The sequence below is a fragment of the Nomascus leucogenys genome, chromosome 4, assembly GCF_006542625.1.
Source record: "Nomascus leucogenys isolate Asia chromosome 4, Asia_NLE_v1, whole genome shotgun sequence".
Taxonomy (NCBI): Eukaryota; Metazoa; Chordata; class Mammalia; order Primates; family Hylobatidae; genus Nomascus; species Nomascus leucogenys.
In genome coordinates, this window is record NC_044384.1 from 65,043,797 (window position 1) to 65,060,854 (window position 17,058).

At 36.4% G+C, this 17,058-nt stretch overlaps 1 protein-coding gene across 3 annotated transcripts in view; it reads right to left on the bottom strand.

Annotated features, from left to right (window-relative positions):
* The window catches only part of L3MBTL4 (L3MBTL histone methyl-lysine binding protein 4), a 481,074-nt gene that overhangs the window by 116,353 nt on the left and 347,663 nt on the right, over positions 1–17,058 (bottom strand). For 2 of the 3 annotated variants that reach the window (XM_030810728.1, XM_012506197.2), the window contains exon 16: positions 8,775–8,845. In XM_030810728.1, the coding sequence (XP_030666588.1) occupies positions 8,775–8,845 (71 nt within the window). Of the gene's footprint in view, positions 1–7,714; positions 8,682–8,774; positions 8,846–17,058 lie in introns of those variants that run through there. The other variant, XM_030810729.1, reaches the window with a different exon arrangement.

Genomic DNA, 17,058 nt, shown 5'->3' on the forward strand with positions numbered 1-17,058 from the left:
CACTGCACTCCAGCACTCTAGCCTGGGTGACAGAGCGAGACTCCGTCTCAAAAAAATAAAAAAAATATAAAATATATATATATAATTATATATTAAAAAATTATACTATATATAATTATATATATTAAAAATTATATATAAATATATATTTAAAATATATATTTATATAAATATATTTATATATAAATATATATAATTTTTTAAAATATTTATATGTATTTATAATATTTATATAATAAATATTGCACAAAATATATAAATATAAATTATATATAAATGTAAATATAAATATATTTATAAATAGAAATATAAATATATTTATTTATAAACAGAAATATGTTTATATGTAAATATAAATATATTTACATATAAATATAAATATATAAATATAATTATATTTTTATATATTTATATTTATATATAATATAAAATATTTATATGTAAATATAAATATATTTATATATAATATAAAATATTATATATAAATATAAATATATTTATATATAATATATTATATATAAATATAAATATATTTATATATAATATATTATATTATATATAAATATATTTATATTTATATTTATATACAATATTTATATATAAATATATATTTATATACAATATTTATATATAAATATATATTTATATACAATATTTATATATAAATATATATTTATATAAAAATATAAATATATTTATAAATATATTTATATATAAATATAAATATATATATTTAAAATTATATATAATTAAAAAATATATCTATAAAATTAAAAATATATATTATATATAAAATTATATATTAAAAATTATATATAAAATATATATATTTAAAAACAATATATCTAAGTAATAATTTAAATAAGTTAGAAAAATGATAGTAAATTAAAGCCAAAGAGAGTGGAAGGCAGGAAGGCAAAAATATAATAGCAGAAATTAATAACAGAGAAAACAAATGCACACTAGAGAAAATCAACACAGCCAAAAATTGGTCCATTGTAAAGATGAGTAAACCTTTAGCAAGATTAATTGAAAGAGACAGAGGCAAAAACACAGAGAGAGAGAGTGAGAGAGACAGAGGGGGAGAGAAAACGCACAAGCACATAAACATCAATTTCAGTAGTGAGAAAGGAACATAACTATAGAATCTGCAGGCACTGAAAAGCTCATCAGAGGGTATTATAAACAACTCTGTAGCAACAGACTTGAAAATTTAAATGAAATATACAAATTCCTAGAAAAACTAATATAAGAAGAAATTTTAAAAATCTAAAGTCCTCAATCTATTAAAGAAATTGAATCTACAATTAAAATTCTTTTAATAAAAAAACTTAGTTTTTTTCCTCTCTGTGAATTTATCTATACAGTTAAAAAAGAAACGTTGTGAATCTTACATAAATTCTTGGTGATAATGCAGAAAGAGGGAATATCAAAATGAGATGAAGACATTACAAGAAGGAAAACTACAGATCAGCTTCTCCTGCGAACATATTTGAAACAGTCTTTAATAAAACATAGGGAGTTCTCACTTGGCATTGTAGTCAGGGGCTATAAAATTGATGATGCAAGCTGAAGCCATGCAAACTGAGCTTAATAATCAATGGGGAAAATTGTAATTCTTTTTTCACGACCTTCCCAAATTTTGGTCAAAATATTAGCAACTCTTTTACTGTCCATCATAAATACTTAGGGAAAATTTAAAACTAGTAAAAGTAATATTTAATTAGTATGCTGTGGTTTATAACATTTAATACATTGAGATAAGGTGTTTTGTTTCTTTGTTAAAAAAAAAAAAACTTATCAAGAGTTTTCTGAGGAGCGTTTGCTTTCTTTTTGTCCTATAACTGTGAAATGAAGAGAACATCTTTTCCATTCCTTGGTAAGCTGTCATATTGCTAAGTTTAAGTTAGATTCATTTCTAACATTTTATCCTTTGCACTTACAATGTTGTGAAATATCTCTGAGAGTTCCTTTAATGTGAAATATTTTTTTGTTTGTTTGTTTGTTTGTTTGTTTGTTTTGCCAGCATCACTTTCTGTGGGACATCTTCATGCTGTTCATCATAACCCCTTTCTTCATTTATGTCAATGAGCTTGTCGTCACTAAGTTCCCTGGTTGCACGTCTAGAATCCTGAATGGAGGTAGGGTCAGCATTTCTATGGTTGGTTATTTTTCCTTTGAATATGTTTACATTTGATTGGAATTTCACTTCCAGTGTTATCCCTTCCTTTCTTTACTGTACTTTCATATTTGTTGGCCAATGCCCTCTCTGGAGTGTCCAGTTTTGTAAAATGTTATGTGGGTTTATCACTGGGTGACAAGCAGGCTACACAACTATATACTTGGCTGTCATGTTGTCCGTGTGTGAACTGAACAACACTGATTGGTCAATGCTGTGACCAATTACCAACAGACTTTGAAAGAGGTAATGTTATTGGTCACTGATGATGATGAGAGCTGTTATTTATGTAACGATTTGTAAACTAAAGAGCCAGTGCCTTGTGCAATCAATCACTCGCAGTTAACATATCTTGGTAAATGAAGCCTGACTATGTTGTTGGGGGACTGATGGTATTTAACTAAATGATGGTAACTGAAATTCATTCATATTAGAAGCATGCAAAGTGAGATCTACCTATACAAGTAAAGACATTGGTTCTTTCTTGATCTGGGTGCTGGTACATAGATGTTTGTTTTGTTCAGATTCATTCAGCAATACAGTATCATTTTTACATTTTCCCAACTTATGACATATTCCAACAAAAAAATTTCCTTGGAAATTATTTTAATATAATTCAGCACATTAAAAGAATAAAGGAGAAAATTCACATGATCATCTCTATACAAGCAGAAAAAGCATTTGATAAAATTCAGTAACATTTATAAAAAGAAAAACTGGAAATGGAGGCAATTTCCTCAATCCACTATGCAGCATTATAAAAAACTACATCAAGCATCAATTAGGTATTAAAGAATACCTAATCAAACAGAAGGATGATCATGTTCATGAATTGGAAGATGCCAATTCACCTGAAATAAGACTATACATTCAATGCAATTCTAATTAAAATCAGAGTAGTTTGTATGATGTGTGTGTAAGTGAACAAGCTGATAAGAAATGTAAAGGAACAAGAATAGTTAGGGCAATCTCAAAGAAAAAGAACAAAAATGGAGGAGCGGCATTCTTAGTTATCAGAATTTATCATATACAGTTGTGGTAATCAAGGCACCATAGTATTGGCACAAGAATAGCCAAGTAAACCAATGGAACAGAACAGAGTCCAGAAACAGACCCACACATAAATGGTTACTCGATTTATGACAAGTATGCACTACTTGTGTTACTACTGAGCAATAGGGAAATGACTTTTTAATAAATGGTGCTGGGTCAACTGAATATTCAAAGAAAAAGTAAATCTTCGCCTCTATGTTACACCATGCATAAAATCACTTACAGGTACACTGTAGATCTAAATGTGAAAGATAAAAACAATCAAGATTCTAGAATAAAAATCAGCAAAATGAACATGTAGTTGACAAAAACTATAAATAGTACACTAAAAGCATTAATCAAAATAGAGAGAACTGAAAGACTATATTCAAATCTGGAATTTGCATTCATCACAAGGCATCATTAAGAGAGTGAAAAGGCAAATGATAGATTAGAGAAGATATCTGTAATACAACTATACAACAATGAACTCATATAGTGATCCAAAGAAATCCTACATATCAATTAAAAAAAGACAATACAAAAGACAAATGAGAAAGATACTTCATAAAAGAGGATATTCAAATAGCCAATAAACATGAAAATATGTTCAAGCTCATTAGGCCTCAGAAGGAAACCAAAATTAAAGCATAATTAAATACCACTGTAAGCCCAAAAGAATGGCTACAATGAAAGAGACTGACAAATAGTAACTACTGGTAAAGATGCAAAGTACCTGCAATTTCCATACTGTGCTGATAGGAACGTCCTGGTACAACCACTTTGTAAAACTATTTGACACTAACTGCTGAAATTGAATTTCTGCAAACCTAGTTGCCTAGAAATTCCACTCATAGCTATTTACCCTACAAAAATGCATACACATATCTACCAAATCACATACCAGAATGTTCTTAGTGGAAAGAGTGCAAAACTGAAAACAATCAACCTTAAAATGGATAAATTGTGGTATCTTCACAAAATGGAATAATATGTAGCAATGAGAATAAGCAAGCTATGATTTGAATGGATCTTATAAACAATGTTAGCAAAAGAAGTCAGACATAAAAGTGTATGTAACATCTGATTCCATTTAAAAATTTTGCAAACAGGGCAAAAGTAACTGAGAGTGAGCAAAATAAGAATAGTTACCCTGGCAGGAGGAATGATAGGGGTCGGAAGCATGAGGCGAGCTTCTGGTCGTATGTTTCTTGACCTTAGTGATGATTAAATGGGTACGATCTCTGTGCACTTGGCTAAAATTTTTACTTAAAACAGAAAGAACCCGGAAGATATATATGTACTGACTTAAAAAGGTAACCACAATATATCAATAAGTGAGGGAAGAAAAGCTGATTGTAGATCACCAAATATAAAATGATTCTGCACTGGTATATATATATATAAATTATTATATCCAAAATAAATCCATTAAGGATTTATCAACAATGCTTATCTCTTTCAATTCTTATTTTTCATTTTATGAAATTTGGGGATTTTTAAAAAATGACCATTAGTTATAGGTTTGGGACCAAGATAATAAATATTAAAAAGAAACAACTTTCTAGCTGAACTTTCCACAATTCCAAAGGTATCTCACAGGTGGTACAATGCAGTGGCCGTGAGAGTGACATCTCTTTGAGGGACCAAGGATAATCTAACGGCAACAGGACAGAGCACCTGGATGAGCAGATCCTTCCTCATGAACGCAAATGCACTTTAATTCACCTCCCTCAGCTTGTGCTCAGGGAGCAGGCTCTGTCCCATTCTCTGTGGAACACTCATTGAGCAAAGGAACAACCCGAAAGGCACAGATGCCCAGCTCCGTCCTGGAGAAGAGGGCTCACGGTGTTGCCAAACACATAAACTCTACGTTCATGCATTATTTTACTTCACAAAATGTACAAAGAATAATTATCACTTGTCATGTCTTAGAAGTAACACTCAATAAACTTACCTGTAAACCTTGGATTAGTAAGACAAATTTCAACTTGCTCCTGTTATGCACAGCCAACATCCTTTTAACATAATCGTGGTTTCCTCTACAGATTTTTATCATTACAAAGTAATTAAAATTTTTATCATCCAATCTTATGTTTATATATTGTTGTTGTTATATATGTTTATCCAATCTTATGTTTATATATTGTTGTGATATATGTTTACATATTGAAAAAAGTGTGTTCAGTAGCTAAGAATTATACTTGAATGGGTAGTCTTTAAAATATTTTTATTATATATGCCAAGCATATACATGGTGAATAAAATGATTTTTAAAAGAAGTTTTCTGGTAAAAATGGAAAACATGCCCAAGATATAAAAAACAGAATCTGCATGTGCATCTATACATGTGTGTATACAATTTCCAAAAATCCAGTGTATATAACCTCCCCTCATAGAAGAAATAGAGCACAAATTTTAGCCCATGTTGCTTAAAAAAAATAGAAGACTCCTGGCTGGGTGCAGTGGCTCACGCCTGTAATCCCAGCACTTTGGGAGGCCGAGGTGAGTGGATCACGAGGTCAGGAGTTCAAGACCAGCCTGGCCAACATACTGAAACCCAATCTCTACTAAAAGTACACAAGTTAGCTGGGCATGGTGGCGTGCACCTGTAGTTCCAGCTACTCGGGAGGCTGAGCCAGGAGAATCACTTGAACCCCGAGGCAGAGGTTATAGTGAGCCAAGATCACGCCACTGCACTCCAGCTTGAGTGACAGAGCGAGACTTTGTCTCAATAAATAAATGAACAATAAATAAATAATAAATAAAAGACTCCTGATGAATGAAGAAGGCACTCATTCAAATCTATGCCAAGACCAAAAAAATAAATAAATAAATAAAAACCCAGGCAGGGGGAAAGGCTGGGTGCAGTGGCTCACACCTGTAATCCCAGCACTTTGGGAGGCTGAGGAGGATGGATCACCTGAGCTCAAGAGTTCAAACACAGCCTGGGCAACAGGGTGAAACCCTGTCTCTACTAAACTACAAAAAATTAGCCAGGTGTGGCGGTGTGAGCCTGTAATCCCAGTTACTTGGGAGGCTGAGACAGGAGAATCACTTGAACCTGGGAGGTGGAGGTTGCAGTGAGCCGAGATGGCGCCATTGCACTCCAGCCTGGGCAACAGAGGGAGAGTCCATCTCAAAAAAAAAAAGGGTAGGGGGGAGGAAGGACATGGGTACTGGATATTATGATCAGATTTACAGGCTTAAGAAAAATAAAAGAAAATATTAAATAATCATTTAATGTCACCGTAAGATCATATTTATTTTCATTATTTTGTCTCATCCATGTTAGAACCAAAGCAAATACGCTTTATAATAATGGGGATTAGTCCCATAGTACAGCGGTCCCCAACCTTTAGTGGCACCAGGAACTGGTTTCATGGAAGACAATTTTTCCACAGACTGGGGGTGAGGGGATGGTTTTGGGACGATTCAGGCACATTACATTTATTGTGCACTTTATTTCTATTATTATTACATTGTAATAGATAATGAAATAATTATGCAACTCACCATAATGTAGAATCAGTGGGAGCCCTGAGCTTGTTTCCCTGCAACTAGACAGTCCCATCTGGGGGTGATGGGAGACAGTGACAGATCGTCAGGCATTAGATTCTCATAAGGAACACGCAACCTAGATCCCTCACATGTGCAGGTCACAGTAGTGTTCATGCTCCTATGAGGATCTAATGCTGCAGCTGATCTGACAGGAGGCGGAGCTCAGGTGGTAATGTGAGCAATGAAGAGCAGCTGTGAATGCAGATAAAGCTTTGCTCCCTTGCCTGCCCTCTGCTCACCTCTTGCTATGCAGCCCAGTTCCTAACAGGCTACAGACCGGTCTGTGGCCTAGGTGTTGGGGACTCCGGACATACAAGGAAGAGCCACTTTGGTTGACAAAAGGCTAGACTAGAAAGCAGGCGCTAACCACAGCCTGCCAATTTCCATGGGATGGAATGAACCCCACCTGCACTTCCCCAACACACAGTGGTCTGGGTCCACAGGCAGCCGTGTGCTCCACCTAAGGCTGACTGTTCCTCCCACTGCACACTCTTCTGACATAAATGCCATATCTGATAACACAGACCACTGCTGCGAGGAAACGGATATGTTTAAATTAAAGAGCACACAGTAAATGCATGAATAAATAAAAGCATATGGGTGTAAACTTCTTATACATGATGCAGAAAAGAACAAGTGCATTCTGAGCATCTTGGAAGAGATTCCATCTTTCACAGTATGCAAATGCATTTTGCTATGACATTTTCTATTTTTGTAAGGATGATCTTCATTACTACATTTATGATATGAACTACAAAATTGTGTATCTGTTTGAACAAGAACATATACATAATTACTCTGTGGAGATATTTTCAAAAGTGTCAAACTATGAATTAAAACACTGGCACTTTTTTTTAAGGCTTCTTACAAGGTTCCAAAACATGTCGTTTACAGAATGAAGGCTTGGTAAGATGGATGAGAACATTTGTATGGAACAGTTTCTAAAATATCAGTGATTTATTTTATTTAAAGCAAGCTTGAGCTCTGGTTATATTACATAGAAATTCTTCTTATGAGGGAGAAACATGTAGCTGCACAATGAAACCAAAGTAATTCAACTGCCCTCTCTTTTCTGAGGAAAAGGCCTCGTGTGGCTGAGATGAAATCCACAATTCTTCCAACACAAGCAAGAGCTCCATCTCTGCCTGAAGTGAGCAGTTCGGCACTGCTCACTGACCTCCTGGCCCTTTTGTTCAATGACTGCCAAGCACCCTCTCCTTCTCTTAAGAAAAGTCCAATGGGTAACTGGAGATGGCACAGTCCAGCACAGTGTGCTAATTCACTGGACTTCTACCAGGTCAGTAGAAAGCTCAGCAATGTTCCTTTCCTCTAGAAGGCAGACAGAGCTCCTACATCTTCCGGGAGACACAAATGTACAGAGCTACCAAGGCTGCAGGCGGGCTAACAGAAATTATCAATGTTTGCATCTGACTAAATCAAAACAGAACCCGGGGAAAACTGATTACTTAGCTTGCTACAATATAATCCAACCTCAAAATTCTGTCTATATCGAGCCTTTATTGGAAAGAAACGTAACTAAAAGAACACATGCAATTCTTCTTCCTAGACTCCAACAGATTCCTCAGCTCTGATGGTTCAATTTTTTGCCTAATACCCTTCTAGCCTTTCTTACTAATGAGGTGCATCTCATGGTCTCCCACCTTCACAAGTGCAGTGAGACACTCCTGGTTTCCCTCCATGGCCTCTGCAGATGGCAGAGGGGGATTCAACCACTGAACCTCTAACTTCTGTAGGTTTACACTTTTCCTATCATGAGTGGGGACCATAGAGATCATAGAGTCCAGTCCTTTTACTTTTAAAATGAGAAAATGAAGGTTTGAGTAGTGAAGTGAAGGGAACTAGAACACAAGTCTCTTTTGACTTATAGTTAGGCTCTTTCCACCATTCTCTGCTGGAAAGATAAAACCAAACAGTCAAACAAATAAGACATTCTGCACAACAAAAAGTATATTCTGTGTTTTGCTAGTGTTTTTGTTTTTACCTCTGAAGAGATTATCCAAGTCAATATCTTCTTTTCCTTTGATTTTCAAACACTTTGCCTGCTGTACAAGTCTGGGCAAAGAACAGAAATAAAATCTAGATTCATTATCCTGTGAGGTAGGAAGAAATCATGATAGCAGCACAAATTTAAATAGAAACTTCAGGGTAAACAATAGTGAACTGGCAGGTATTTTGCTGCACAGAGCCTTGTTAGAATTTTAAGTTTAAGATTTTAAAAACACACTTCTGTTCAGAAACTCTGACTTTGAACCCTGAAATTTAAAAGGCTTTTTCTCTCTCATTCTATTACAGCAAAAAGTTTCCAAAACTCTCTGGAGAATAATCTCTTCAGATTCTAAGGAGGAGCTAGCAGGATGGTGGCTGATGGGATGGTAGGTAAGTAAATAATAATTGCTACTGATGATATTAAGGCTGATTATTCTAATCAGAAGATTATAGACACTGTGCTCAAACAACTGTATAAAGTAATTTAGTTACATTGCGGAATGTCAGGGAATTAATTAACTTTTAAAATGCTGCAGTATGTAGTACGGCCTAATTCTGTTACTCTTTTATCATGGAACTTCATTAAAACTTGAGGCTCATACTTTATAATGAATATGGAAGTTTCTGCAATAAAACTTTTCCAGGATTGCTAATTAGTCAGTAATTAATTTTAGGTAGATAGGCCTGTGAGATAATCAAGTAATTTATTTGTATATATTTTAATGAAATTTATATCATGCTTTGCACATGTATTTTCTTACTGTATTTGAACAGCAAGTCTCTCATTTCATTTTCACTAACAAGCCTTTGAGTTGGTCATGGAAGTACTGTTTTAATTTCCGTGTTAGATGAGGAAACCGATTCAGTTACCAAACTCCTACATAGAAACCTAAATGACTTACAGAATTTGAGATAATTGTATCTATATGTTTATTTATATGTTTACACAAGTATATCATGGTAGAAATGTTCTATCAGTTAGATATCTCTTAATCATCAAGACTTTTTATCAAAAAAGCAAGAAACTGAGAAAATTTCTATTGAACTCCCAACTTTCGACTTTACCATAGGTCCTACAAGGCTACTGTGGAGCATACTAACCACATGTACTTAATCACCTGGGGGGCAATGCAGAGACAGTACATTCAGTGTGCGAAAACCTGAGTTCATGCCTAGGACGCAGCCCCTAGGTTTGTGATCCGGAGTGAATATTTAAATGCTCAATCTTGGCTTCCAATCTGTTAAATGGACACAGTACCTGCCTCACTGGGTTGTTCAGAGCAACTAGTGAAATAGTATGTTAAAAATCAGTGTAAAAACGCTTATGCATCATGGACATGCATAAAAATATGTGTAATATTCTCATCAATTCAATATACATAATTTTAATTATATTCAACATACGTATCATCAGGATTTGTTTACATTTTTTTTTGCCTATATCATGCTTTGATATTTACATTCTTGTAGGAGAGAATATAAACTATAGAAAAGTGGCTTAAATGTAAGCAGTGAGTATCTGGTAGAGAGCACAGGTCAAACAGGATGCTGGGAGGCACAGCACATGGCGCTAAGTAGTGCAGTGTAGCCATTTTGCAAAGAATAATTTGGGGCGGGGGAAAGAACAATTTTAGCTCTGCTTACATGATTTTTGGCAAATCTTTAGGTATTTCCCCCTCAATTTTACAAATTTTATGAAACTTCAAGTTGATTTTCAAGCCATCTTAAAGCACCCTTCTGCAATATATGCTAATCAAGATCTTGCTTCTATCTTACAAAGTTAAAAAATAGAAGCCAGTCTGCCACATATAAAATTTTGATGGGTATTTTAAAAAATATTTTAAAATAAATCAAATAAATTTGTCGGGTGTTTTTTTTTAAAAAAATGCGGAGTTCTTCAATTGATCATGGTTATATTTCAATACAGTCTTGCTTTCAGATGATTACATCAGTAGGGAGATATGCCAGGCTAAAACCTGTGAGCAGTTCAGATTCAGTTAGCATTTCCTGGGAACTCCCAGGAGGTAGGTATCTACTAAGGACTCCTAGCCTTTTCATTTCCCATTTCATTCTCACAAAAATTCTACAAGGTTGGGATAGTACTCTTGTTTTATACATTGAGAGACTGGGCTCAGAGACATTCAACAACCTGCCCCATCTTGGGCACAAAGTGGGTCGATAATGGAGCCAAAATCAGTTCTTAATGGAGCCAAAATGAAGTCCAATCTCAGGTCTTTGGACTCCAAATCCAGGTTTCTTTCTGCTTTACACATCACCTTCCAATAGCGTACAGTTTACTGATTACTTATAGAAGGCATGGATAAAGGGAAGTCACAGGCAGTGACTTGACAGTTGCTGGGCCAGTGGGGTCTTCAGAGAATGGAGATGAGCGTAACTGATGGGTTTCTAAAAGTCTCGAGAATTAGGGTGGAACAGAACAAGCATAAGTAACATGGAACGGGGAAGCGTTTTGAGGACCTGAATAAGCTAATCGACTTATTTGGCTGAATCACCATGCAACGAAAGGTAGCTTGACAGAACAAACTGAAGCCAGCCATGGAGGGCCTGGCATGGGTTCTCGAGGATGTGGACTTCATCTTGTGGGCAGTGGGAAAAGTCACAGAGGAGTTTGCATTTCAAAAGAATCCACTGCATCCAGCCAGTAGACATGTTTGGAAATGACTAGGCCAGCCATGAGCCAAAAATTAATATTTCATTTGTGTTTTAGCTAAAATAGTCTCAATCTCTGTCTAAATCTCCAGGGATGTACTACTGTTGTACCAGTTATTCCTCCTGAAGCCTGGCCCATAGCTTTTATATAGTCATAATAGCTCCGGGCATCCTAAACAATCTTCAATGTATTTTATTAATAGCGTTGCTGTTGCTGTTGCTGTTGCAAGTGTCAAGAGACCCGTGTATCTGTTTATTCCTGATTTATTCCATAAAGAGGTGCATATGACCTAAAGGCAAAGGCTGTCACTGTCACCCAAGAGTCTCTGCTATCCATTGTTTTTCAATGTGCTCTTTCCTTAGGATTTTCTACTTCCATTTGGAAGAAAGGGCCTGCATCTTCTCTGACCCTCTTTCTAGGCTTCCATTCCCCTTCACAAGACAATACTAGTGGCTATTATTTCTGTGCTCATTAAGTGCTAGGCCCTGAACTGGATGCTTAACATGAAGGAGGAAATATTAATCTTCTATTTATGTGTTCAAAAAGACAGGTTAAGAAGCTTGCTCAAAGTCACATAACAAGTAGAAGAACTAGGATTTGAGTTTAATTCAGGTTAGTCTAACTGTACCTAGACACCTTCTAGAACAAGAGTTAGCAAACTACGCACCATAAGTGGAATCCTGCCCGTTGCTTGTTTTTGTAAACAAAGTTTCACTAGAACACAGCCACGCTGACTTCTCTACTTACTGTCTAGGGCTGCTTTCACTACGATGGCTGAACTGAGTAGTTGTAGCAGAGACCTTTATAGCTGGCCACACCTAAAATATTTACCGTCTGGCTCTTTACAAAAAATAAGCTCGCTGACCCCTGTTCTAGAAGTTAAAAAAAAAAAAAAAGGTCCATAAGTTCAAAAAACACACACAGAATGTGATTGCCTTATCTGGGAAGCTGCTCCCCAAACTGCCACAATAACTGTGTTTAGTTATAACTTAAGGCTTAAAAGGCAGACACTGGGCTCTGACTCTTCTATTTTTAGGCAAATTCTCCAAACTCAATCAACATTTCTCTGAGATTTTCCTGCCTGCAGCTGTTGCATTCTGCAGAGATGGTTTCTGCCACCAGAAGACTCATGATCTATTAGGGGATGCAGACTTGTGCAAGGGCAGATTCTGCACAAAGCAGACCAAGAAAGGGCTGCATCAGAGAGACAGAGGACATGCTATTGGATCATACAACAGGAGGACATTTTCTGCATACAAGGTGGGAGATGGTAGAAAAAGCCTTCGGGAGATGAGTTTGAACTTGGCCCCAATACAAATTTTATCACAGGAAACACAGAGAGGGCCACACTGCAGGTGGAGGGCGAGTTGGGGTGAGGAGAATTAGCAATGGGGTGTGGTGTGCAATGAGGTAAGACATGGAGCTAGGACAAATCATGGGGCCTGCACAAGCTTTCTGTGTTCCCACGCACGTGTGTAGGTTTGGATATGCGAATTTATTTATTCTCAGTCAAGCAAAATGGACCAATGACCTGTGAGATTCTATCAATTTGAGGATTCATACAGTATGTTTAGTTTGCAAATAAAAAGTAATGAACCCTTTTAAAATATAGCAGTAAAAAGCGTCAGCAAATAATAAAATCCATAATATTCATATGAAAATGTTTCCTGCAGCATTATTTACAAGAGGAGAAATACTGGAAACCATGGTCATTAGGGGAATGGTTGAATGAGTTACGGTATGCCTACACTATGGAATACAATGCAGTTGTTAAAACTAATGCATTGGGTCTGTTTGTGTTGATATGACAATTTACCCATGACATATTGTTAAATGAAATAAAAGACATTGCAGATTAACAAAATGTTAATATAAATTATTTTAAAAGGGTGAATGTACGTTGATATGGTTAGGCTTTGTGTTCCCACCCAAATATCATTTTGAACTGTAATCCTTATAATCCCCACGTGTCAAGGGAGAGACAAGGTGCAGGTAACTAAATCATGGGGGCAGTTTCCCCATGCTGTTCTCATGATAGTGAGTACTCATAAGATCTGATGGTTTTATTAGTGTTTGGTAGTTCCTCCTGTGTTCATTCTCCTTCCTGCCACCCTGTGAAGAAGGTGCCTTGCTTCCCCTTTGCCTTCCACCATGATTGTAAGTTTCCTGAGGCCTCTCCAGCCATGCTGAACTGTAAGTCAACTAAACCTCTTTCCTTTATAAAGCACCCAGTCTCAGGCAGTTTTTTACAACAATATGAAAATGGACTAATACATACATCTACATACACATGTGCATGTATGAACATCAAAAAGGTACAGAGAACAGGTGGCAATCTGTTAACCCTAGTGACCTAAGCATGCAGCATCAGAGTTAGGAGTGGAGAATGAGAAATTCTTAATTTCTTAAAACTTCTACATTACTGGAATTATTAAGGTGGACATTTTCTTATATTTTTCAAACATCTATATGTTATGCTGTTTGATAGAAAAAGGTGTGGATATTGTTAATGTTTTTAGTTTTTATTTTTTCTTTCTACTCAACTGTATTTTTTCTTTTCCCATAATAAGCAAGTACTGCTGTAATAATGAGAAAAAGATCACGCTAAAGTCCCAACTTTACTCTTTACAATGAGTAAGAAAGAATTATTTTCAAACCAGGTTAAGTATATAGATGATAAAATGCTCGCTGGTGCTCAGGCAGCAAGGTTTTATTTTTCTGGGGTGCGAGAACACTAATATTTCCTCTACGCAAGTTGCTGTGGATATCGTAGGACACGCTGTTCTGTGGCATTTAGTCACTGAGAGCCTGAGCCAAGGCAGGATTCCAGAAATCCAGAGATTTAGAATAAATTTTAAAATTCTTTATGAGAATCAGCTCGGAAAAATATTTTGAAGACATGGCAAGGCATCCATGGGTTATTTCATAACGTTTCAGCATTTAACTGTACATTCATTTAGGAAATACAAGACTCTAGAGACTCTAGTAAGGTGCCCACGAAGTGAGGCAGGTGAAGCCTGGCAAGAGCTGAGCCCTTCTATCTCATCCCAGATCCTCTCCATGCCCCTGAGCTCATCCGGGCACGACTCATTTCATTTTCCACATGCACAATATTCAACAGAACCTTTTTTTCCCTTAGTGGCTGGGCCCTTTATGATAGGTGATTACTGAAAACATTTTGAGCATCACCCTTCCTACTCCGCATTACTTCCCTATGGCACCTGTCAACCATCTGTGATTTTCTCTTCATTTATGGTTTGCTTTCTTTCTTCCTCTTCCATCTCCCCTACCTGAAAATTGGCTCCACACAAAGATGCAACTGTTTTGCTCACCTCCACATCCCTAGCACCTAACACACCACTTGGCAACAGCAGCAGCTCCACACATATTTGTGGAGTGAATGAATATTGATGTCCTGAGGGAATCAGCATGCCTACTGCCAAGTCTGCACAGACAGGAGCCATCCCATCTAAGTTCAAATCCTTGTCCTGTCACTTACTAGTTTGGGTGATTTTCTTATCACCAAGGAAAAGCTTGATAAGAACAAGGATTGTTGTCTGTTTTGTTCCCTGCTCTATCACTAGAGTTTGGAAGAGTATTTTCTAAATATTTATTCAACAGACAAATGTTGAATGAATGAGTATGTCTAATTTTAGGACCTGGCTATGGTCACGGTGCTGAATTCAGCAAGATAAGTGTTAGTCAGCTAACTACATACCCAAACCGAATTCCATTCTGACTGCATCTTAATTCTAGGGCAGGTGGTGGTATGGAACAGTGAGGAGAGCGATGAGCTGGGAGTCAGAGGGCTCAAAGGGGCCACCATCAACGGTGCTGATGAAATAGCAAAATTCTTTGGCATTGGTGTCCTTGTCTCCACATTGCAGAAGTTGAATTAATCTCTTGAGTCCTTTCCCTCCATAGAGCTCCTAGGTTTTCATGCCAGGCTAGTGGCTCCTCAGAGTCTGATTGGAGGTGAGGAGCCAGAGGGGGCTCCTCTGAAAGGCCTTAGGATTTCCTGTCCAGCCAAAACCAAACCCCCTACAGGACAAGAAGAACTCTGGCTTGTCATGGTGTTTTGATCACTACTTTTTTGATTAAGGGTCTTAATTTAGTTATAGACACTGAGTATTACCTTAGAACAAATAAATAAAGGTCTAAATTCCTATGGTTGGTGTTGAGGTGTGTGATATACACACCGCTAGAACTGGTCCAACTGCAAGACTTTAAAATCAATGGTTTTCATAAAAATGGAGAAAAGATATGGAACTATTATTTCAATAGTCTCTTCTATGTGCCAGGCGCATTCATATATCAATATTAAAGACTATATCTACCAAAATCTATATTCCTATATTCAAAATCTTATATAAGCCTCACATTTATGATCATTTTACAGGTGAAGGAATTGAGGCTGTAAGAGAAAAACAAATGTATATAATGAAATCAATCAACTTAGGTGAACTAAAGACCTATAACGTGAAACATAAAGAAGAAAAAGCAAAAGGGTAAATTGGTTCTTCCCTTTAGCAGCCTATAGTCTTTTTGAGAAGACATGGCATACACATAACAAAGTATTAAAAAGGTACATGCCGACACACAAATAAGCTGCTGATATGTGGTGTGGACCAAAAGGAGAGAGGAATGCTGAGAGCAAGGATAGGTCTTGCTCTTAGAAACTCAGCCTCTCAGGGCTGGCCACAATCCTTGGCACCTAGTAGGTTGCTCAAAATCTATTTAACTTGTTGAGTGCCTAGTATGTGTCAGGTATTACACTAAGTGTTAGAAATAGAGAGACACATAAAACACAATCTCCAACTTCAAGAAGCTCTTACAGGTTGGGACTGCCACAGAATTCCAAGAGAGAGGTGAGCCATGGGAAAGGGAGGAGATGCAGGCAGGAGTAAATGAAGTACCAAGAAAGGAAACAAAGGCACAGTGCAGGAATGAAAACAACACTGCAGGAGATGATGGGGAGTCAGTGGAGCCACTAAGTAGACTCTACCTCCCAAAGCAGAGAATTGAGAGAAAGTGAAAGTGAGGAGTGAGAAAGTGAAAGTAAGAAGTGAGAAAAAGGCTGGTGGATTAAAGAACCTATTTACTCACTTGGAAGGTGAATGTGTGGGACAACCAACTAACATTGTTATGATTCTGAGGGTGGGCATCATAGAAGGTACTTACGTTGCAGCTAATTTGCCTAGTGGAAATTAACTAGTTGGCTCATGGCAGTGCAGTTTATCATCAAGATCATTAAGGAAATATTCCACTACATGCCATCCTTTCTGATTACCACAATTTTCCCCAGGCATTTTTATTACCAATATTAGCCTTCAAAAAGTGCATGAAATTTATAATATGGCAGGCATCAGGAAAAACAAAGTGAGCTTTATTAGGCATTTTCTTAGATTTTCTTAATAGCAATGATAGAATATGACAGGTATTTTAACGAATGGTGGTGCTATCAATTGTGTGAATTAGAATATATTAAACAATGCTTCTGGGAGGCAAAGGAAGTTATTAAAGAACACTTAGGCAAGTAAAAAAAATGCCTGAAAAAAATGTCCCCCTCAGGCCTGGGGAAACCAGCTAATAGACAATATGGGGAGTA